The sequence below is a fragment of the Hippichthys cyanospilos genome, chromosome 14 (genome assembly GCF_059441005.1).
Source record: "Hippichthys cyanospilos isolate Australia breed blue-spotted pipefish chromosome 14, RoL_Hcya_1.0, whole genome shotgun sequence".
Lineage (NCBI taxonomy): Eukaryota > Metazoa > Chordata > Actinopteri > Syngnathiformes > Syngnathidae > Hippichthys > Hippichthys cyanospilos.
The window spans coordinates 19,797,843-19,820,778 of NC_142382.1; the positions used below are offsets into that span (position 1 = coordinate 19,797,843).

The 22,936-nt window shown below is 42.1% G+C and overlaps 1 protein-coding gene across 2 annotated transcripts in view; it reads left to right on the forward strand.

Annotated features, from left to right (window-relative positions):
- Nucleotides 1-1,462: 1,462 nt before the first annotated feature.
- enpep (glutamyl aminopeptidase) overlaps nt 1,463-22,936 on the forward strand; it is a 35,006-nt gene continuing 13,532 nt past the window's right edge. Inside the window, exons 1-12 of one of the 2 annotated variants that reach the window (XM_088433266.1) lie at nt 1,463-2,097; nt 2,589-2,730; nt 4,691-4,825; nt 4,911-5,031; nt 5,183-5,337; nt 6,920-7,033; nt 7,106-7,240; nt 7,310-7,375; nt 7,523-7,588; nt 7,675-7,835; nt 12,402-12,484; nt 18,746-18,882. In XM_088433266.1, the coding sequence (XP_088289392.1) occupies nt 1,463-2,097; nt 2,589-2,730; nt 4,691-4,825; nt 4,911-5,031; nt 5,183-5,337; nt 6,920-7,033; nt 7,106-7,240; nt 7,310-7,375; nt 7,523-7,588; nt 7,675-7,835; nt 12,402-12,484; nt 18,746-18,882 (1,950 nt within the window). The remainder of the gene's footprint in view (nt 2,098-2,588; nt 2,731-4,690; nt 4,826-4,910; nt 5,032-5,182; nt 5,338-6,919; nt 7,034-7,105; nt 7,241-7,309; nt 7,376-7,522; nt 7,589-7,674; nt 7,836-12,401; nt 12,485-18,745; nt 18,883-22,936) is intronic. The other variant, XM_088433267.1, reaches the window with a different exon arrangement.

Genomic DNA, 22,936 nt, shown 5'->3' on the forward strand with positions numbered 1-22,936 from the left:
ACTCTTGCTTGCACAGTATCGTGTGTGCAGTGGTGTCTCTGCATTTGGGATCAATGGGGCCAGGCCCCACCTTCTGGCGCTAGTGGAGTACTGGAAGCTCAAAATAAATGTCTTCTCTTTAGAGTGTAATGATCTATAAATAATATCCTGAATAATAATATTTATGATTATGATTGTTGGGTATTTTCAGTTAGATTCAGTTAGATATTATATTGTTTCTGTGTTTGGTACATGCAGCATCCACTTCAACCTGTGGGCCTGGAAGGGGGCTCCTCCCACCTGTGGTCCCTTCTGGAGGTTTCTGATTTCCCCCAAATTGGGGTTTTTGAGTTTTTCCTTCCCCTTCTGGGAGCTTTGACAGGGGATGCTGTTGTGTTCCTTATACTGAAAAGATGTCTCTGTACGACTTCTTTTCTCGAAAGAGGTCTCCAAATGACCTCTTTTCATCTGTGAAGCCCTTTGAGACTTCGGTGATTTAGGGCTATATAAATAAAATTTGATTGATTGATTGCTTGAGATTCTACTTCAGTACAGCTTCCACATTGCTTTATTTTTTCACTGACCGCTTTAACATACAAGCATGAACAACTTTTCCCGCGACATTACATACGTCACATCTGGAATTGGATAACAAACATCCTTCAAAAAAACAAAAAATACTGTACATAACTCAATGAGTAAATGCGCTTTCTTTCATATTGCTTAACAATGACTACCGATTATGTTACCAAGGCAATTCCGTTGTAAACGTTTTGCATAATCTAAAGGCTTTGCCAAAGCCCAATACAATTTCTCTAACTGTTGTTGGACCCCAGGAAGACTAGTTAGATGTTTCAGCACTAGCTCATTGGCATCTTGTATAAAAACAAATCAAATCTACGAATATGCTCGGTCACAACCCTCTTGAAGATAGGCATCACAGAAGATGGATTGCTGCAATATGCAGAGGTATTAAAAAGAAGTATTTGTCAGGTTGTGACACCACCACAACACAGTATAGCATGGTACTGTGGCGTAGTCACCATTGTTATATTGTTATAGGAGGATTTCTTTTACTCTTACCAGCACTATGTTTTCCTTTTTTTTTACTGTGTTGATGATTATGCAAAGCATTTCACAACCACAATAAACCCCTCATAATTAATTTATGTTTTAAGGAGTCAGCATTCTTTCTGCAAAGAGCACACACACACATCAAGGTGACGTTCAGCTTTTGACCAAGTGACTGACTGATTGCTCATTTACAAAAGGAGGCGTTTTTTACTGCAGTGAAGAGAGTGTCTTGCCACTGTGAGATTCTTTCCTCTCAGTTTCCTTTGCTCTAGCCCTCAGCCAACATAGGCCAACTCATAATCAGTTTGAACTGACATCAAATACCAACTCAGAAATCAGCAAATTTAAGCTGCAGCTTTAGTCTTGGTACCTGAACAAATTCCATCCAGTTTAGGCAGTTTAGGATTGGATGACAGTGATGGTCAACAACATGGACTTGGAGCAGGAGAAGCAACAATACTGCATCCGTGGCAAGCATGTACTCATCATTTGTCTTACAGTAGTAGTCTGCTCATTGGCAGTGGGTCTTGGAGTGGGTCTCTCTAGGCCTGACACAACCACAACTACACCAGCCCCCACAGCAGAGCCAACACAGACCCCTCAACCTGGTAGGGGGCCGTGCAAGCCAACCAGTGACAGCAGTGGTGAGTGGAAGAATTTTCGTCTGCCCGACTATGTGAAACCGGTCCATTATGACTTACTACTGGAACCTGACCTTGTCGAGGATACCTACACAGGCACTGTGGATATCCAAGTGAAAGTCAGCAAGCCTACCCGCCATCTGTGGCTCCACATCAGAGAGACATTTGTCAGTGACAGACCCAGGCTAACGTTTTTGGACAAGCAGGGAGGACAGAAGCAGGTGTCATTGAAGAGTTGCTTTGAATATCCACCACAGGAGTATGTTGTGGTGGAGGCTACAGAGGAGCTGTCTGTCACTGGCCCTGGCGAAGTCTATGTGCTCAGTTTGGATTTCCAAGGATTTCTGAATGGTTCACTGGTGGGATTTTACAGAGTCATTTACACAGAAGCAGGCATAACCAAGTAAGTCCAAAAATATACTTCTGTTAACAGTGATTTAAAACAGTTGTCTTTAATTCATTATTGTTTTAAAAAGTTGTTTAGTGTTAGTTACGCCTCGAGATATTGGTTAAAGACTAGTTAGCACATCTGACTCACAGTGAAGAGGTTGTGGGCTCGCTTCCGGCTCCAGCCTTTCTTGTGTTGAATCGCTCTGTAAATAATGCTGAGGAATGTATTCTTTTGATGATGACTGTATTGACTGTGTTTTCTAGATGAAACAATTATAAAAAGGTGTAAAATATGAAAATTGAAGCATTGATGAGGAAGTCACAATGCATGAAGTATAAATGCAGGGCTGAAATAAAAAAAACAAAAAAAAAAAACAGAATCAGACAGTTCATATATCATTAAAATTAAAGATTGCATAAATGACCATGAATCACCTGAACTTAATGTAAGATGGGTTAAGACAACTTGCAGTTTCTGGAATACTCTTGCATTTATTCAATCAGAAAGATTGCTGCAACTGACCATGAGCCAACAGATGCCAGGAAATCCTTTCCCTGCTTTGATGAACCTAACAAAAAGGCCACCTATAAAATTTCCATCATTCATGATGCCAACTATCGTGCTCTGTCCAACATGCCACATGAGGTACGTATGTATTATTGTTGCAACAACCTCTAAAAAGAATATTCAATATTAAAGAATAATGCCAAATGCGTGGGAACAGAAAGTGTAAGATATCCCTCTATTTTGCAAATGTTTACTTTGTAAAGCTCTTAAATAGCATTGAGCCCACAGTTCATTAATTAAATCCATTGTGTGTGTGTGTGTGTGTGTGTGTGTGTGTGTGTGTGTGTGTTTTTTTATCTACATACACAGTTTATTTACTGTATTTTGCGCACTATAAGGCGCACCCCCAATTCATGACATATTTCAAAACTTTTTCCATATATAAGGCACACCGGATTATAAGGCGCACCCTCAATTAATGACATATGTTAAAACATTTTTAATCACAATGTAGTAATACTCAAAGTAATAATAATAATAACTTAATAACTCTAAACTCTCAATAGCATAATAACTCAATGTCAATATGATCAACCTTGTTCAACTGTAAACACACAAAAGAAAAAGGTAAAGCTTATCTATCAGTTCATTCCCCATCTACGAATTCTCATCTAAATATTGATCCACATATAAGGCGCACCGGACTATAAGGCGCACCATCAGCTTTTTAAAAAAAATAAGGCTTTTAGGTGCGCCTTATAGTGCAGGAAATACGGTACTCAAATCCACACTGGGCAGATATTTGAAGGGTTTAAAGGGATACTGTGTAAGATTTAGACTGTTTTTCATTATGGACAAAAGGAGGTGCTACATTTACCATTGTCCATCGCAATAACAGACATGGCAGCCTCCGAAGAAGTGCCACCCCCTCCATGTAATATAATTTAATGATAACTAAACGAACCAACGATTATATTTAAAACATACTGGTGGTCGTTAAGATCACATTTATTTGCAAGTTTTTGAAATTTATAATCATTTAATTTATTCCTTTTTAATAAAAAAGGTCTAAATCTGGCACATTGTTGCTTCAAGGTGACAGGGTGATAGACAGGACCTTCCAAAAAGCATGAGAGGGTTGCTGGCATACTGAAGTAGTCTTTCCCAGTTCCAAATGATATCCACAAACCCGGCCTTAGCCATCATGCCATCAGAGAAGGGATTTTGTATGTCCCCAAAAACCTGTAATAAGCATGCCTAATTTCCAGTGATGGAAAGTAACAAAGTAAAAATATTTCGGGAGGATCCCCAGGTTTTCGCAGGCCAGCCGAGAGACATAGTCTGTCCAGCGTGTCTTGGGTCATCCCAGTGGGACATGCCCGGAACACCTCCCGAGGGAGGCATCTGGGAGGCATCCTAACCAGATGTCTGAGCCACCTCAACTGGCTCCGCTGAATGTTCAGTTCCAGTGGCTCTACATATAGTCCTTCCCAAATGACCGAGCTTCTCACCCTATCTCTAAGAGAGAGACCAGAAATCCTGTGGAGGAAACTCATTTTTAACGCTTGTATCCAGGATCTTGTTCTTTCGGTCACAAACCACAGCTTGTGACCATAGGTGAGGGCAGGAACCTAGATTGACCGGTAAACAGAAACAGCAGATGCTGCACTGATCCGTCTGTTGCTCTCCCGTTCCATCTTGCCCTCACTCGGAAACAAGATCCCCAGGATACTTGAACTCCTCCAACTTGGAGCAGGACCACCAGGACTACCATTTTTTCACAATTATTCCGACAGGATACCTTCACCTTTTCTCCCATTATTTTCATTAAAGAATCTAACAGACAATCGATGAACAATTGAATGATGAAATAGAACCAAGAATGGAATCGAAATTGGGAAAATCTGTCAATTCCCATCTCTAGTCACAGTACTTCATGCGGTAAAAGGGCAAGAATGACAAAGGAGAACATTGTGAAAACTAACACCAAGGAGTCAATCTTTGCTTTTGTCTTTTGTGGGGCTGGGGAATGTACTCAGCTTCGCAGACTGAAAGACATGCATATCAACCTCATCCGTCATTTGCACTCTCTCTTCAGAGTGCCCCGGAACTTCTCTCTGGCAATAAAATGAGGAGTTCATTCCAGAAGTCCGTTCCAATGAGTACCTATTTGGTATGTTTTGCTGTGCACCAGTTCGATCATGTGGAAAGAAAATCTGCCCGAGGGATTCCAGTGAGTGACTCTTACAGCTTACTCCCACTAGTTTTCTAATTTTACAACAAATATTCACAAAAATGTATTTTGTTCGCATTTCTAGTTGAGAATCTACACCCAGCCAAGTCAGTTATCAACTGCAACATACGCAGCAGACATGACCAAGGTCATTTTTGATTACTTTGAGGAATACTTCAACATGACATACTCCATCTCAAAACTAGGTATAATATTACAGATTGCTTCCCATTTATTCATCAGTCTCTGTATCTAAAATGTTAAGTGCATTGTTTGTGTGTGTGTGTGTATGCGTGCGTGTGTGTGTGTGTGTGTATGTGTGCGTGTGTCTGTGTGTGGAATGTATGCATTTTGTAGACAAGATAGCCATTCCTGACTTTGGCACTGGTGCAATGGAAAACTGGGGACTCATTACCTACAGGGAGACAAACTTGCTGTATGACAAGGAACAATCCTCCTCCTACAATAAGCAGAGAGTTGCCAGTGTCATTGCCCATGAGCTGGTTCACCAGGTATTCTTGTTTTATTTTATTTTTTTAAGTAGAAAATTGTAATGATAGAAATGTAAAAACCACTGATCAACTTAAAGATCAATACATTTCATTACACAACCAAGGGAATGTATTGTTTAATGTAGGATAGGTGACACACGATGATAATGTACTGCAAATTTTAGCCCTATAGTTACGCTGTTTCTCTACAAGGGAAGTTCTTCATCTGGTTAGGTACGTATCTTTTGGCAGTCTCTTATTGCCACATAAAGATAAGCAGATTTGTTGCAGACAATTGCATGACAAGGCTCTACATGGACCTGTGAATCTTTGAATATTACTTCTAAGATAACGTAGGTTGAATACTGGACGCAATGAAATAGTAAAGTTTTACGAACTGTTCAAAAGTCACAAGAAAGAGGCAGGCACAGTGCCAGATCGAGATGCAGTAGTATTAGAGATGAATGCTTTTAATTTCAGACAACAAAAAAAACTCACTTTTTTTGTGTGTTCAAATGTTGCAAATGGACATTATTTTATTAATTTCAATAAGCTGTTCTTTTAGCAAATGCTTTCAAATGTTGTGCTTTTGGTTTTGAAAAATTGTCTGGTGTTTGAAATAGGGGCGTCCAATGAGTGGAGGAAAATCTAATCGGTGTCAAAATCTGTGGTTGTACAACTTATTTGCACAGGAGTGAAAGTGAAGGGCAAAGAATTGAACAAAATAAAATGGTACTGCCGTGTCTCATTTTGGAAAAATACTTTTTAAAGTATAGTGATGGAGAACTGTTTTAAGTCATTGAATTGGCTAAAACCAATTACTTTCTCAGCCCCCCCATATATTTCAGTCATGTCCAATCTATGGCCCATGAGGGAAAAATATCAGAGAGCTGTGCCTGGTAGGAGGCATCAGTGTTCCTTTCATAATAAAACATAACAGTGTTTATCATTTACAACACAGCCCTTTGAAAGACAATAAACAATAAAACTTTGCCCTATGCAGTACTGCATTGTAAAATCATTTGATGACAGTCATATATGTTGCATAGAATATTTTGTTGCTGCTTTCGAGTTTTTTTTTGTTTTTTTAATCCAAAAACTATTGGTAATTTACAATTAGTGCAGAATTCAGCAGCGCTTCAAGTGACAAGGAACACGAGAAACACATCGAACTCCTCAATGGCTCTCAGTTTGTTTCAAGGCCAATTTTGACTGTGCGATTACCCTAGGCCCTTCATGGCTGAGGACCTGTTTTTTTCCTTTTTTACGATATTAATCTTCTCAGACTCTCTGCTTATCTTTCAAGTAATACCCAGTGTCAGTCCATGGCCCTCATCTATGTGAGGGAATGTTGTTGGGTTACAGACATCAGAGTATTTAAAGACTGTTAGAATATTGTCTCGAAATACTTTTTAATCTCTGGAGAATGTACATAAAACCACTGTCATTACTATCTCACTATCAAATGTTTAATACTGTCATTGAAACTTCATTAATGGTTTGGTTGCAAAATCATGTGGATAAAACATATGCCAAGAATCTTGATGAATAACGTTTTGTTTGTTTTTTTTAAATTAAAGTTTGGATGAATGTCTTATTGCAGTGGTTTGGGAATATTGTGACGATGGATTGGTGGGATGATCTCTGGCTCAATGAAGGCTTTGCCAGCTTCTTTGAGTATATTGGTGTGGAGAAAGCAGAGCCCACCTGGGACATGGTAACTTTAGACAGAAAATGAGGGCACTATCAAGACCTTTTTCAATACATGTCTCATTTATTGGGTTTACAGCGGGACATAATGATCATCAGTGATGTGCTTCCTGTTATGATGGATGACGCCCTCCTCTCATCTCATCCAATTATTGTGACTGTCTCATCACCCGCAGAAATCACTTCCGTGTTCGATGCTATATCATACAGCAAGGTTTGATGAGGCCAAAATGAATGTGAGCTTTCTAAATCCAATTTCCAATATATGAATCTCTTTGTTCAGGGAGCATCAATTCTTCGAATGCTTGAAGACTGGATGGGTAAAGATACCTTCAGAGCTGGTTGTCAGGTACAGTAGCCTCTCTCTGCAACCACAATTCAAAGACTTTGGTTGGATCGAGAAATATATGCTCAAATTTTATTTAAATACAAGAGATTGTTCTACAATGTTTAATCAGACAAAATTTTGAAAGTCTTCTTTCTTGTTTTTTTGCAGAAATATTTAAAAGACTACTACTTCAAGAACGCAAAAACAAAAAACTTTTGGGATTCTTTGGCAGATGTGTGTTTATTGTGTCTGTGTCATGATTAAAATTACGTGGTCAATATGTTCTTTTAAATAAAATATAGATATTTGCTTCTGAATAGGTGAGTGGGTTGCCGGTTGGAGAGGTAATGCACACATGGACCAAGCAGATGGGTTATCCAGTAGTGCACTTAAAAGTGACAGAGGAAAAGGCCAAACTGAACCAAAATCGGTTCCTCCTTGATCCTAATGCTGATGAAAACCAACCTCCTTCACCCCTTGGGTAAGAAATACAAAAATAACACAAACTTTGATTGACACATGACTCCGCAGCATCAAGTCATACATAGAAAGTCAGATTAAACCATCACCTTAACGTGGTGGAGGAGTTGTGTGTCCCAATGATCCTAACAGCTAGGTTGTCTGGGGTTTTTTGACCCTGGCAGTGTCACCCATGGCAAACAGGTCCCTCTACTCTGGAGTTTCCCGTGGTGAGAGGCGCAGAGCAGGTGTATGCATAAGCCTCCTGGCTTAGTGCCTGTACATTGCCGTTTACCCTAGTAAACCAGAGGGTAGCCTCCCTCCGCCTTCAGGTGGGGGGACAGGTCCTGACTGTTGTTTGTGCTTATGTACCTAATAGCAGTTCTAATAGCAGTTCCCATCCTTTTTTGAGTCCTTTGAGGGTGTGCTGGAGAGCGCTCCCTCCGGGAACTGCTCGTTCTACTGGGGGACTTCAATGCTCACGTGGGCAACAACAGTGAGACCTGTAGGGGTGTGATTCAGAGGAATGGCCCACCTGTTTTGAACCTGAGTGGTGCTTTATTACTGGACTTCTGTGCTTATCACGGATTGTCGATAATAAACATCATGTTCAAACATAGGGGTGTCCATATGTGCACTTGGCACCAGGACACCCAAGGCCACAATTCGATGATCGACTTTGTGGTCATGTCATGGGATTTGCAGCGCATGGTTTGGACACTCGGGTGCAGAGAGGGACAGAGCTGTCAACTGATCACCACCATCACCGCTTTGATGGTGGGGGAGGATTTTGGTCAGACCAGGGAGACCGAAACGTATCGTGAGGGTCTGCTGGGAACATCTGGCAGAGTCCCCTGTCTGAAGTAGCTTCAACACCCACCTATAACAGAATTTCTCCTACGTCCCAGGGCAGACGGGGGACATTGTGTCTGAGTGGGCCATGTTCCGCGCCTCCATTATCGAGGCAGCTGACCGGAGTTGTGGCCAAAAGGAGGTTGGCGTCTATCGTGGCAGAGATCTCCGAACCTGCTGGTGGACACCAGCGTTCAGGGATGCCGTCAAGCTGAAAAATGAGTCCTGTCTTTTTGGCCTGTTTTTGGCCTTTTTGGCCAAAAGTGTCACTCAAACCATAACTTCAATGAGACTCTAACAAGAAAAATAGCAATTAGTGGATCTGAAATGAGGGAGTCAGCACTGCTCTCATGACCCAGCCTGGCAGTGGACTTTTTTTTTTTCTTAATTATGAATGCAATATGTACGGCAGCTTACCAGGGTTACATTGCAAGTGAAATAAAAACAAAAGATGGAATTACATCCCCCATACAAGCATTTTGACATATTAATAGAAACTGGTGGCTGCAAGAGAGAGTCCAGTCAACAACTTGGCATCACAGCACAAACTAAAATGGCACTTTGCATAAGAATTATGCAAGAGGGTTGTTTTGGTAAATACAAGATTATACAAGGATGGGGGCACCAGATGTATGCAAAACTTTATGATCTCTCTCTGTGTCACTATCTCGAAATGAGATGATTTGAATATTAATCTACAACATAGAAAGGTTTTAAATGATGACCTCTGAATTAGGAGGTGTTTCAAAATACAGACTGGTACAGTAACTGGACTATACCGACGGGCTATACCAACGGGTTTACTGGTAAGACAGGGAACAAAATGTATTTAATGGTGTAAAGCGGGGTGCTCAAAGCATCGTCTGTGGTCTACCGTTTTGCTATTGTTGGTCACCCGCATGATGTAGCACAAAATATAAAAAAATAAAAATTAAAACTCGGATCAAAAAAGAAACATCAATCGAGAAAGATGTTGAGGTAAAAACATTTGGGATTGTCCGGTGTAGGGTGATGCTCTCAGCTTTCACCCAAATGCCACAAAACTAACAGTTCCTCAGAGTGCTGACAGATATTGATGACAATAACCTACTTAAGTACTTTTACGTACTTTTGAAGCAAAATGACAAGTAAAGGCGAGAGATTCTGGTTCTTCCATTCGATTCTGATTCCAAATGATTATGGATTCCGATTCTAAATTTAAAAAATGAAAAAAAAATATCCAAGGGAGGGAAGCGGAGTTATTACTAACAAACCATTAACTTCTTTGTGTTTTAATGGACAGCAACCTAATGGGTTTGGTCCTATTCTTTTTTTTTTTTTTTTTCAAATGGTTCACAATGTAATCTTAAAGGCCAGATGAAACACCCGTGGGCTGGATAATTTTACTATCTGTGAAAGTATGAGTTACAACTATGAGCTATTTTTACTTTAGCATAAAGCTAAATGTGCATGTATTTTCCCGCTCTAAATCTACAAAATAAAAGGGACAACATTGAGGCATTTTTTTAAAATGAACCACAGACTAATTTGTCTGTGTTCCTCATCTTCAGGTAGTCATTGGAAACTGTAGCATTTGTCATAACCACATCCATCCATCCATCCATCCATCATATACTGCTCATCTGGGGAACTGAGCGGTTCTGACCGGCATCCTACTCCACCATCAAAGCCAACTCACCACCAGGTGGTGATCAGCTGACAGCTCTACCCCTCTCTTTACCCGAGTGTCCAAAACATGTCTAATGAACAAATCTAATGAACCCTGTGACTTGTATCTAGGCGGCGGAAAATGTGATCCAATATTGTTTTTCATCATAAAAGTTCTGTGAGTCGTGCTTAGTCTGGTCCCTTCCCTAGGACCTGTTTGTCATGGGTGACCCTACCAGGCACATAAAACCTCCACACCCTAAGCTAGACAACTAAGAGACAACTAAGCTAAAGACAACTAAGCTCTTAGGATCATTGGGACGCACAAACCCCTCCACCATGGCAAGGTGAAGGCTCATAGAGGGGGCCACAATTGTTGATTTTTTTTTTTTTTTTGGTGTCTGTTGATTTTCAAAAGAAACCGCCTAGCTCCTCTTCCCTTTTATGAATGTGGAGGGGACGGGATTGTTATTTTTTTTGTTTGTTTGTATGTTTGTTGATTTTCAAATTCATTCACCTTGCTACTCTTCACTTCTTTGATTGTGAATACAGTGGGCCCCGTGTTACGAGATGAATCCATTCTCTGTTGGGGTCGTAAGGTGAATTTGTCGTATGACAGGCAATCCAAACCTATGTTAAATTGCTAATGCGTTTAGAAACCCAGGTAAAAACATCAACATTATACATACATATTAAAAATTGCTACCAAAATTGTATAGTAGCTCCTATGTATACATAATATACATGTATACAACCAGAAAACATCATAAATAAAAAATATAGAAAGGATTTATTTACCTTTGAGTGCTGCTTGTTATGCCCCTATTCCCTAATGTGGGTTATCTCTAGCATTGTTTCCATATAAATCATCTTGTTATTTCTCTCTTTAACATCACTAGCAATCTTTGGACACATGGCTAACCCTTTCAACTTTGAATTGCGCAGTAAAATGCACTATAAATATGGTTTTGTAACCACTCACAATCTAATAAAGCCATTTTGAAACAAGTGAGGCCGACCAATGGCAGACCACCATCTTCGTGAGGAGACGCCGACCAATGCAAGACCAGCGTTATAGTCAGGCGTTACATGGAAGCAGTTTGATGGCAAAAGTAAATTAGTGCAATTACCTATAAACGCCAGCAGATGGCAAAACAACACAAATACAGCCAACCCCTAGGGCAGTGGTTCTTAACCTTTTTGGAGGCACAGAACCCTACCAGTTTCATTTGCTCATTCACCGAACCCCTACATTTATATTGTGTGTGTGTGTGTGTGTGTGTGTGTGTGTGTGGGGGGGGGGGGGGGGGGGGGTTATGTCGCAATCTTGCAGTGGTCGAGACCGTGCAGACAATTATTACTGTGCTGACAATGCTGCGCTATCGTTAGCTTAGCTCAGTAGGAGTGGACAGTGGAGTGGAGTCAGTGGAGTGAGGAGTGGACCTCTGCAGCGGAGGCTCCACTGAACCCCTGAGACCGACTCACTGAACCCCTAGGGTTCAATAGAACCCAGGTTAAGAACCACTGCCCTAGGATCATGAAAGTTGTTTTTGTTGCAAATCTGAGAAAATGTCATAAAGAGGGTATGAAAAAACTCAGTATTCCAGGTCGCAACATGAAAATAACGTAAATCTGGGACGTTGTAACACAGGGGCCCACTGTATTATTTTTTAAAATATCAACTGTACTTTTTGTATTCTGCTTTCATTTTGGCTTGAAATTCAGAGTTACTACTGCCAAATACTTATTTCTTAATATTATACTGAAGGAGAATTTTCGCCAGAGTTTTGGCACCTCTTGCTGTCCTTCTTGATTAGTGAGCAGACCCTATCTGTGACAAATGCAAAATTTTACTTCCAGTATCTTACAGGAAGTTGTAGACATAAATGTTTATCCAAGAGAGCTGCTAGAAACTAGGTGGAAAGGAAAATGATTTAATTGACTGATATATCATTTTAATTTGTCACATATTCGAATACCTACATCTCCCCCACATTTACTAATTCTCTATGAAACGTGGTGAAGAACATTTGAAATTTGAGAAAAATGTAATATATAACTAATGTATTTTCTTGTGCATTTTCTACAGTTACAAGTGGACTATACCAATCAAGTGGCACTCTGTCGAGAGCAACAAGAACATGTCAGACATGTTTGACAAGAATAGCACAGGTAGGACGCTCTGCTTTATTCATCATGATAATGCTGTGTGAGGACAGGGATTGCAGTCAGTTCCCTCTAAACTGTGTGCATGTGCAATTACGCTCTGCTCACTCACACCATACAGGCTGAGATGCACCCCCCCCCCCCCCCCCCCCGGCCCCAAAAAAAATAATTAAATTTATTGTTTTTATTGAGCAAATAAATTTCACGATACTCAGAAAATACAAGTGAATAGTAATTATAGTAATACTCAAATGAGTTGGCTTGAAGCATGATGCTTGTAAACACCTGCCCCCTTTCCTGTCAAACATCAACAAAAAGTTGCTTATCTTACAGTTGTGTAAAAAACATGACCAGGCCATCATAGCCAAAATAAAAATAAAATAAAACCAAGTAACATCAAACAGATAAAAGAAAATAAATCTGTGTTGACATCAAAGAAATTTTAAGAGATTGTCTTTCAACACGTCGTTGAAAAAAATAATTAGAAATACACAGAGTATTAAGATATCAACTTATTTCAATGTGCACATACAGTGAGCGTGTGCACAAACACCTATGAATTAATTCTTTTTTTTTCGTTTTCTTGAGCTGCTAATCCTCACAAGGGTCGCAAGCCTGCTGGTGCCTATCTTAGCTGGCTTCATGCAGTAGGTGGGGGACCCCCTGATCTGGTCACAGGCCAATCATAGCACACACAAAGACAACCAACCATGCACACTCACAATTCACCCGATGGACATTTGTGAGGGTCCAATAAACCTTCCAAGCATTTTTTTTGAGACTGTGGGAGGAAACGGTGCGCCAAGAAAACACCCACACAGGCATAGGGAGAATATGCAAACCTCACACAGGAAGGCCAGAGCAAAAGTCAGGACTTCTGAACTGTGAGGCAGACATACTAACCAGTCTGCCACATGTGTGTAACACACACTTCGTGATATTAATTATAGTAATATTACAAATTGATAATAATAAGTACTAAATAAGTAGCAATAATGATAATAACAATTGTACATGGCCCACAATACAGTACAAGTTCCCAAGTTAACATTTACCAATTCCATGAGTTTAACAAAGTCTAAACAAAGTCTTGTTACATTTCACAATATATTATACTACTTGGCCCTGTCAAACTATTTATATCTTCATATACTCTGAGTATATTTAAAAGGGGTGCATAATAGAGAAAGCTTTGGGAAGCTGTTACCTTATGTAATAAATTGAAATTTCAAGTCTAATTTCTGCTTGTTATCACGGTTAGTCAGCTACAGTCTCCATTTTAGTTTGACGTCTGAGGGTCGTTACTTTGAGGGCAACTCCAGCCCTCCGCATTACCTGACTACAGCCAAGGGATGGAAACAAGGGATAACAGTTACCATATGGTGGCGGACACTAGGACCATGTCTCTCACCCAGTAGGCATGTTGCTTTGATCCTTTGATGCTTTGAACCTGTTGGCTTTGTCTTTGTTGTTTTGGACTTTGTTATATCAGCTTTGTGATGGCATGCGAAGAGTAAAGATCTCCACTAGCACAGCAACGTGTGGTTTCTTCGCCTCACCACATTGGTGACCCCAGACGTTAAAATGGGTGACCCCGGATGGGTCATCTTGCCATATTATTATCCCAGACGTTAGAAAGTTTCGTCAGGCTGTTGGAGATGTAGTCTCACCACATGGGAGACCCTGAACGTCAGAATATTCAGCGAGAAATCACCGCAGACGTCCCACATCGTGGCATCCCTCCACCAGCCTATATGTCAGGTAATGCAGCAAGCTGGTACCACGTCAGCCAGCCAGCACCCCGACAAGGGTCCTCTCACTCGTCGCCCAGTCCCTTGGCGAACCAGGGATCAAGCCAGCCAGCAACAGGCTGGTACGGGCGGTGGTGAGAACGGCTGTGCAGTCCAATTTCGGAGTCCCTGGCCGTCGACCGGGATCTTCCAGCCGGGCGGCCTCATCTACCACCGATGTCCGTCCAGCCTCAGCAGTAGGCCTCCAGCCACCATCATTCAGTCGCCCCTCCGATTCACCATGCCCGTAGGTATGGTCCGAGTATACATCGGAGTGGGTCAGCTGGTGTTGGTGCCGCAGCAGGTTCATGCCCAGGCACAGACTGGGATGCAGCCGCGACCGGCCGTCCCTCGGAAGCCCACTGTGCCTGCCAGCATGCAGGTCAGCACTGCCACTCCGGCTCCTGCGGAACTTTGGAACGTCCCTTTGCCAACGCTACCTCATGGTTATCACGCTGAGCGTCTCACCCTTACTCCTGTCGCACCTGGGGGCCTGGTGTCACATACACCGCCCAGGACCGGACTGTGACTCAGGGTGCCAGACTGGTGAATACCCTGTGGGGTTTTCTGTTATGCCTTTCTGGGTGTTCGGGTGGGAGCTGTGTGGCGGACACTAGGACCATGTCTCTCACCCAGTAGACATGTTGCTTTGACCCTTTGATGCTTTGAACCTGTTGGCTTTGTCTTTGCTGTTTTGGACTTTGTTGTATCAGTTTTGTGATGGCATGCGAAGAGTAAAGCTCTCCACTAGCACAGCAAAGTGTGGTTTCTTCGCCTCGCCACAATATAAGGTTTAATGATTTAAAGGGCCTATAACATTTGTATTTTACACCTTCCATCATTAAATATATGCTTATAAATAATGGAATCTTACCTTTTGCGCATTGGAAATGAAAAATCTTAAGAAACATCAGTTATTTTGGTTGCCGGAGTTCTCACTATATTGTGAAACGACTTGTTCACCGTAACCCCGCCTCTCAGCAAGCGGCTACCCCACCAAACAGACGTCGATGTAAATTTTAAAAAAAACAAACAAACAAAAAAACAATATTTTGGGAACCGGCCACAAAACAGTCAATAGTACTTACAATGGAAGAACATATCGTCCTCGAACCAGAGTTTGATGACGAATTTTCAGTGGAAGAAGCACCACCAAACCATGACGACATTAGCAGGAGTTTTCTGATTGGTAAGTAGAAAACCTTTGTGAATGTGGTTTGTGAACTTGTTGCTCATGTTTTTGCTATTATTCGTTGGTGTATGTGTAAACAATGCCGAACGATGTCTACAGAGGACGAGAACATTTGCTGTCAGTAAATTCCAGTGTTAGCTTTTGTTTTACTTGAAGAGCTCAGCATTAAAAAGCATTTTCCAGTCATCTTAAGAACGTGTAGCTACTTGGCTACCTGAAATACAAGCTTTAGCACGAACTTATATTTAGCATGCCATGAAATACTGCACTTTTTATTGTCGCTGTTGGTATTTACATAATGATTCAATTTATACTTTGACCAGCTCATTTGAGTAAAATGACAGTTTGATGTTGCCACAGCAAATACACTTTCTCATGACATTTTTACGGTTGTGAGGAGGATACAGCAACTTCTGGAACCCCCTGTACAATACAGCTCATCCTGGCTTTGAGGTCAACTGCTTAAATATATATGCCCTTCAAAATATTAACAACATTTATTGTGCTGATTATGGGCCAATACGTGAAAAGACAGAGGAAGTGTGATTACAAACATGTGGTATGTATTTACGTTACTCAGCAAAAAAAAAAAGCAAGTAAACACACACAGATATGTACATGTATGTACACACACACCCTCACAAACACACACACACACGCACACACACCCTTACACACATGCACACACACGCACACAGTATAATACCAATTATGAAACATTTACAAGTTAGAGTAAGTGCACAGTATTGTGTCTTGTGTTTTGTTGGCATCTCCGCTTCTTAGCCTTTAGAAGCATTTTGAGCTGGTGCTGGGCCTTCCTTGGAGCAAAAAGAGTTGTCATTCCAGTGTGTGCGGTGCTAAGGATCCGCCGAGAGTTTCCAGATCCAGATGGCTGCTATGTGGGTTTTTGACATGCTGATGGAAGTGTGCGGCCACCACTTGACTGAATCTTGAGACTTGAGCAGCAATAATGTTCTCTTTTGATTAACTCTCAAAATGTGCATTTAGGTCCTCGGGTACAGGGACCAATTACAACTGTGCTACACACTTTGCCGGTTTAGGAAACACTTCAGTACAAAACAAATGCATGAGCGCAGCCACATATCAAGAAACATATTTTTTGTTATTATTCTATTGACAAACATTTATACTGCGTGTTGCGTTTTTCCTTACCAAAATGTTACGTTAGTTTTGATTGGTTTTGCTTTGCCTTGGCCTTTTCTGAACGTTGTATATGACTTTTTGAATAAAGCCCTTTAGAAACAGCTTGTTTGCGCTTTGCATTTTCATTTTGGTGCATTCCTGCTAAGTAGAGTCTGCAGAGAAATTAAGAAAAAAATATACACATTTCCAAATGAATTTTAACATCTATCTTACCCGCAAAAATGAACAAATTGGTAAGACCTATTTCCTAACCTGCACATCCTGCCCACATATTTGAAGGCTGATAATTTTGGTGTAAAGTGAAGGATGACATTATGAAATTACATATTTTAAGGGATAGTGAGTAAGATTTAGACTGTTTTTCATTATGGCCAGCAGGAGGTGCTGCAGTTGCTGCATTTATCATTGTCCGAAGCTATAACCAACATGGCCACCTCTGGAGAAGTGCCATCTCCCATGTAATATGGACACCGCCCGACAGAGGCGTCGGCTGGACTTTGTAAGGCGGAGGCATCAGCTGGACGCCGTAAGGCGGAGGCAGAGGATGCCATCAGGCGGAGGCAGAGGCTGGACGCTGTCAGGCGGAGGCCCGGGCGCCACTGAGAGCATGCCACAGACACTACTGAGATCATCAGACTGAGCCGGAACAGAGGGTGCCATTGGTGGCCGACAGGTGACTCATGCGTCGGTTGCCACTGCGTGTTCACCAGCGGCTCGGGAGACTGCGGCAGTGCCATGGCTGACGGCTCGGGAGACTGCGGCAGTGCCGTGGCTAGCGGCTCGGGAGACTGCAGCAGCGCTATGGCTGGCAGCTCGGGAGACGACGGCCGGAGACTTGGCAAGGATAGCCGCCGGAGATTTTTTGGAGGTGGTCGAAGACGGCCGCCGGATATTTCGCAGAGGTGGTCGTGGAGGGCTGGACGGAGATGGCCACTGGGGACTGATCAAAGACAGAGGTTATTTAAGGGGACTGACCTGGGATGTGGGTGGCCGTTGGAGGTTGACATGGAGCTTGGTAGTCGGACTTGGAGCGCCGGCTGGGACCTTGGTGGCCAGCCGGAGGCTTGAGTCTTGTAGGCCAGCCGCTGGGCGGCAATTGCAGGACTGACGCAGGCTGGCAACTGGCCGGGAGGACTGACGCAGGCTGGCGACTGGCCGGGAGGACTGAGGGAGGCTGGTGACTGGCTGGAGGACTGAGGCAGGCTAGCGAATAGCACGGAGGATTGAGGCAGGCTGGCAACTGGCTGGGAGGACTGAGGCTTACTGGTGACTGGCTCGGGCACTTAGGCTGACTGGCTACTGACTGGGAAGACTAAGGCAGACTGGTGACTGGCCGGGAGGTCAGGCCCTGACTCGCAGGGAACACAGAGGTCGGGCACTGGCTCGAAGGAGACTCAGAGGTCGGGCGCTGACTTGCGGGGAACTCAGACGTCGGGCACCAACTAGCAAGGTGCTCAGAAGTCAGGCGCCGACTCGCAGGGCTTACAGAGGTCAGATGCCGACTTGCAGGGCATTCCGAGGTCGAGCGTTGACTTGCAGGAGTCTCAGAGGTCGGTTGGGGGGGAATGCTGTCCTGGGCGCACAGTCGCTGGGACCGGAGCGGACAGCCGCCCAGGCATGGGAACCAGAGCGGACAGCCGCCTAGGCGCAGGGACCGGAGCGCTCGCCACTTCAGCTCGCCGCCAGGAATTTTGGGAAACAGAGACAGAGAAACCAGGGACTGACGTAACAGGAGCTTGGGGCGGTGCGTGTGAAAGAGGTGGTTCAGGACACGGCGAGGAAGACCGGGCACAGCTTAATGCAATAATGTATCCATTAATATGTAAAAACCAACATGTAGAAATGTGATAAACAAATGTGCTTTTGTAGATATGATCTGAAAGAAATGGTAGTCTATGCAAAATGTTGATCACTCTGATGTGCTTGTTTATTATCTCCGTTTGTTCACAGTTAACTTCAAATCTGTGACTCCATGTAATAAAGACACAACTCACTTTTACAATTACTGCTCACTCAACCTTGAATTGTGTGTTTTTCTTTCTATTGTCATATTTGTTGTTCAGATCCCACCTGGTTGATCTAAAATAATATCTTCATTTTCACATATATCATGTGTTTCAGAGCTCTTTCTAAGTAACTACTCAATGTCTGTGGATGGCCTGCTGAAGATCAACAATGATCATATAGGATTCTACCGTGTCAACCATGAAGATCAGATGTGGAACGTGATTAGCCAACAGCTTCAAAAAGACCACTTGGTATACAACAGTACACAGTGTACACACAGCTATTTTTCATGCTTAAAATGATGTTATTCAATTGTTGTATTGTAACAGATACAGTGGGTATAGACCAGGAGTGGGCAAACTTTTTGGCTCGCGGGCCATATTGATTTTGAAAATTTGACAGCCGGACCGGAACAGCAACAAGATACAATACATATAAAAAATAACTACATTTGTTAACAATAGATATGAAACATAAACACAGCTAAAGTAGTAATGTAAAAACATATACTTTTGATTGAGGAAAATGTTGGTGATCCCCCATTTTAGCTAGTGCATCAAAATCTTGACGTAATTCTGTTGCGGCAGATCTGAGGTATTCAACACTCAAAGCCAGTCTGTGTCAGTCAACTCTGGAAAATTGTCAGTATTTTCAAGCAGCTCCAAAAATGTAGTAATCTCCTGTTTGAGCTTCCAGACATGTTGACATACTTTTCCTAAACTTAACGGACATTAGAATGGTACAATAATTTTGTGTGATCAGCATTAGTTTCTTTGAGAAAAAGAATAAATTGGTGATGGCGAAGTCCCCTTGCTCGATTAAAGTGAACAGGTTTTGCAACGTGGTCAACCTGCAACATGGTTTTACACAGTGCTTCCTAGTGCATTATGCAGGGTAATAACATTACCTCTTGAGTATCCTGATGTTTTTCTTGTCAGATTTGGTGATCCATATATGGTAACGTTGACGAGCGTACTCCAAGTTACATTAACTTGTGCTGCTGTATGACCGTTGATATGCTGTTAAATAAGTCCTCTCCCCATAGTTTTCTTTTCAGTGATTCCAAAAAGTCCTCCATTATCTCAAAATGAGTAGTCTCCTTTATATCAGTCATTGCTTTTGTCCAGTGCCAAAGAATATAATGAAAATGATGCCGCTTTATTGTTTAGCTTGCTAGTTAAGTGGTTGTCAATTATTTCTATACGACAAGTCACTGACCAGCATGATAAGTTTTTTTGTTTTGTTTTTTTCAAATCTGTCCTTGCTCTTAGGAAATACAGTAAAATGGTTGAGGGCTCTACCTTGCACTCTTTCAGAAACTTCTCTTCGGGGAAAGGCTTTCTGGCTTTTGCTAGTTTGAATGTCAGTAAATAACTTGACTTCGTGTTTACTTCTTGGATGGTTGTTGCTTGAATAAAGGTGTTTGGCTAAGCCTGCACGCTGGCAACCAACCTGTCAGTGGTAGTTGTACAGTCTTGTTTTGGATAGTTGCTGGTATTATTAGACGCCTTAGTAAACAAGAGACGGCTGCTATTATATTCTTTTAAAACCGCTGTTAAAGACACTGCACCAAGCCACCTGCCTTCACAACACCCCAAGATACTCAAACTATATTTTTGGCAGGATCTCATCCCTGATGTATGCTTTATGCCCCTGGTGTTACATTCTGTTCATTTTTTTTTCTGTTGTGGGTGTAGTGTGATTAGTTCCTCCTGTTGTCCACGTGTTCCAGCCCCCATGTACCCTCCATTCAGGTTCGCCCGGCTATTGTCCTGTGTATCTTAGTCCCAGTTTAGCTTCTGTTAGTTGTTGCCTATGGCACCAAATACCAACAGCTCAGAGTACTCACCTTTGGGTGAGGGTGTGCAGGAGTGCACTGCTTTCGGAATTATATACTCACGTGGACAATGACAGTGAGATCTGGAGAGGCATGATTGGCATTGATCTAAACAAGAGCAGTGCTTTATTTTTGGACTTCTGTGTTCGTCATTGATTGTCCATTAATGAAAACCATATTCAAACATAAGGGTGTCCAGTTGGCGCCAGGACACCCTAGGCCACAATTCGATGAACGACTTTGTGGTCACATCATCGGATTTGTGGCCAATGTTTTGGACAAAGAGAGGGGTGGAGCAGTCAATTGATCATCACATGGTGGTGTGATGGCTCCGATGACTGTGGGAGGATACTTGTCAGTCCTGGTAGACCACAGGTGTCAAACTCAAGGATCAGTGGCCAGATCTACCCCACCACATTTTATGTGGGCTGTGCTGTGTGCGACACATGCTAGATCAGTGGTTTGGTGAGTCGGTCTCAGGGTTTCGGTGGAGCCTCCGCCGCAGATTTTTTTTTTTGCCTCCGCCGCAGAGGTCCACTCCTCAGTCTAGTCTGCAGTTAGTGGGCACAGTCATTAAAAGTGTCCTGCTCTGAGATTTCCCATCGGTCCTACTGAGCTAAGCTAACGATAGCGCAGCATTGTCAGCCCCATAATAATTGTGAGCACGGCCACTGCGAGATTGCGGGCGACAATATAAATGTAAGGATTTGGTGAATTAGCATATTAAACATGTAGGGTTCGGTGACCGCTTAGAGAGGGCTGTATATGTGTCTGAGTGAGATTCCCTACCGGTCCGCTTTGAGAGCACTGCATAAGCAGCATAGTGAGCCCTCCTTCTCAGTCAGCACTCAGTCTAGTCAGCACGGTCTTGCTCGGCCACTGAGAGATTGCGATAGCAATAGTTGGGAAATAACCCCCACATTTGTGTTGCTGCTGAAAAAGTTGTTTAAAAGGGTTTTTTTTAATTTTTTTGAACAAAAAGAAAATAACCTACATCTGACTTGTAGGGAGAAAGGCTTAGTCCTTATAGACAGCACTATTATTATTTCAGTTCTCGTAGTTGTAATATGTTGAAGATTGATGAAAAAAAATGCAATTTCAAAACCGTTGTTATGGTACTATTAAGTACTCGTATCGGTACTTGGTATCGGCAAGTACTTAAATGTCAGTAGTCGTACTCGTACTCAGTAGGCAAAAAAAGTAGTATCAGGACATCCCTAGTTAGCATAACCATTTTCTGTATGTCCACTTCATGCTTGGAGTAAAACTGAGTTATTGCCTGCACAATATCCTGAGCAGTGCATGCTGTCAACTGGATTATTCTACCAAACACAGTTTTATGATTTAAACTATTTTTCTCTCTGTATTTAATGTAAAGACGAGCATTTTGAGCACCATTATGTCTGTGCTCTCATCTACCATAAGGGTGTGCCAAGGTGCATCTTTAACACTGCACATCGTCTCATTCTGTACTTTTGCATTGATTGAATCCACAAATTTAAAAGCATAGTTTTTATTTCGCCAACTGTCTGGTATACTCGCATACTTTGCTATGTGGTTGTGAATTTGTTGTACTGACAGCATTGATGCATTCATTTAGATGGCAAGTATAACATTGTCGATGAGGATTTTGACCTGCTCCGCGTTGGATTTGTTTACGAGTGACAGCTCGTTCCTCTTCTCTCGGTCTTTGGCGCTCTCTGTCAATAACAAACCGATCCCCATTCCCATCTTGCATCGTTTTACAGTTTTTACTGCATTCAAATGACTTTTATGCTGAATGCGACGCTTGAGGTAGTCCTGTTTCCATTCGCTCCACACTTTTCCCTCCTTTTCCCTGCAACTTTAGCTTCGCAACACATTTTACAGAGTAGACCTTTCTCACTCGAAAAAGAAAAAATGTCACCAAGTTTCACAGGTTTGTCTTCCGCTTGCACATACTCTGACAGCCATTCTACCTTAAACGAACCACATTTCTTCTTTACTTGGTTAGTGGATGTGCCACTGCCCGTTCGTTTTGCCATTATTATGATGGGTAAAGAGTGCCTTGCCTCAGGTCGCTCAGCCTCCACGGCGAACACGCCCCTCTGTTTGCAGCACCGTTGGTCAGTAACAAGCAGGCCCAGCTGCCACGTAATGACGTAAATGCATGAGCGAAACGCGTCAAATAACAACCTGGAACAGCCAATCACTTGTTGCATAATACAGAATAAATCATGCATTTATTTTATTTTCAGTACTGGTTTGATTTTTACTTTATGCGCAGCTCAGATATTTTGTGCGCAGACACGCAGATAGCACTGTGCATTTGCTCACAAACCATGCTTAGAGGGAACAGTGATATATATATATATATATATATATATATATATATATATATATATATATATATATATATATATATATATATATATATATATAAAGTAGCAAAATAGTTTAATAAGAGCTACTTATACATAATAAACATG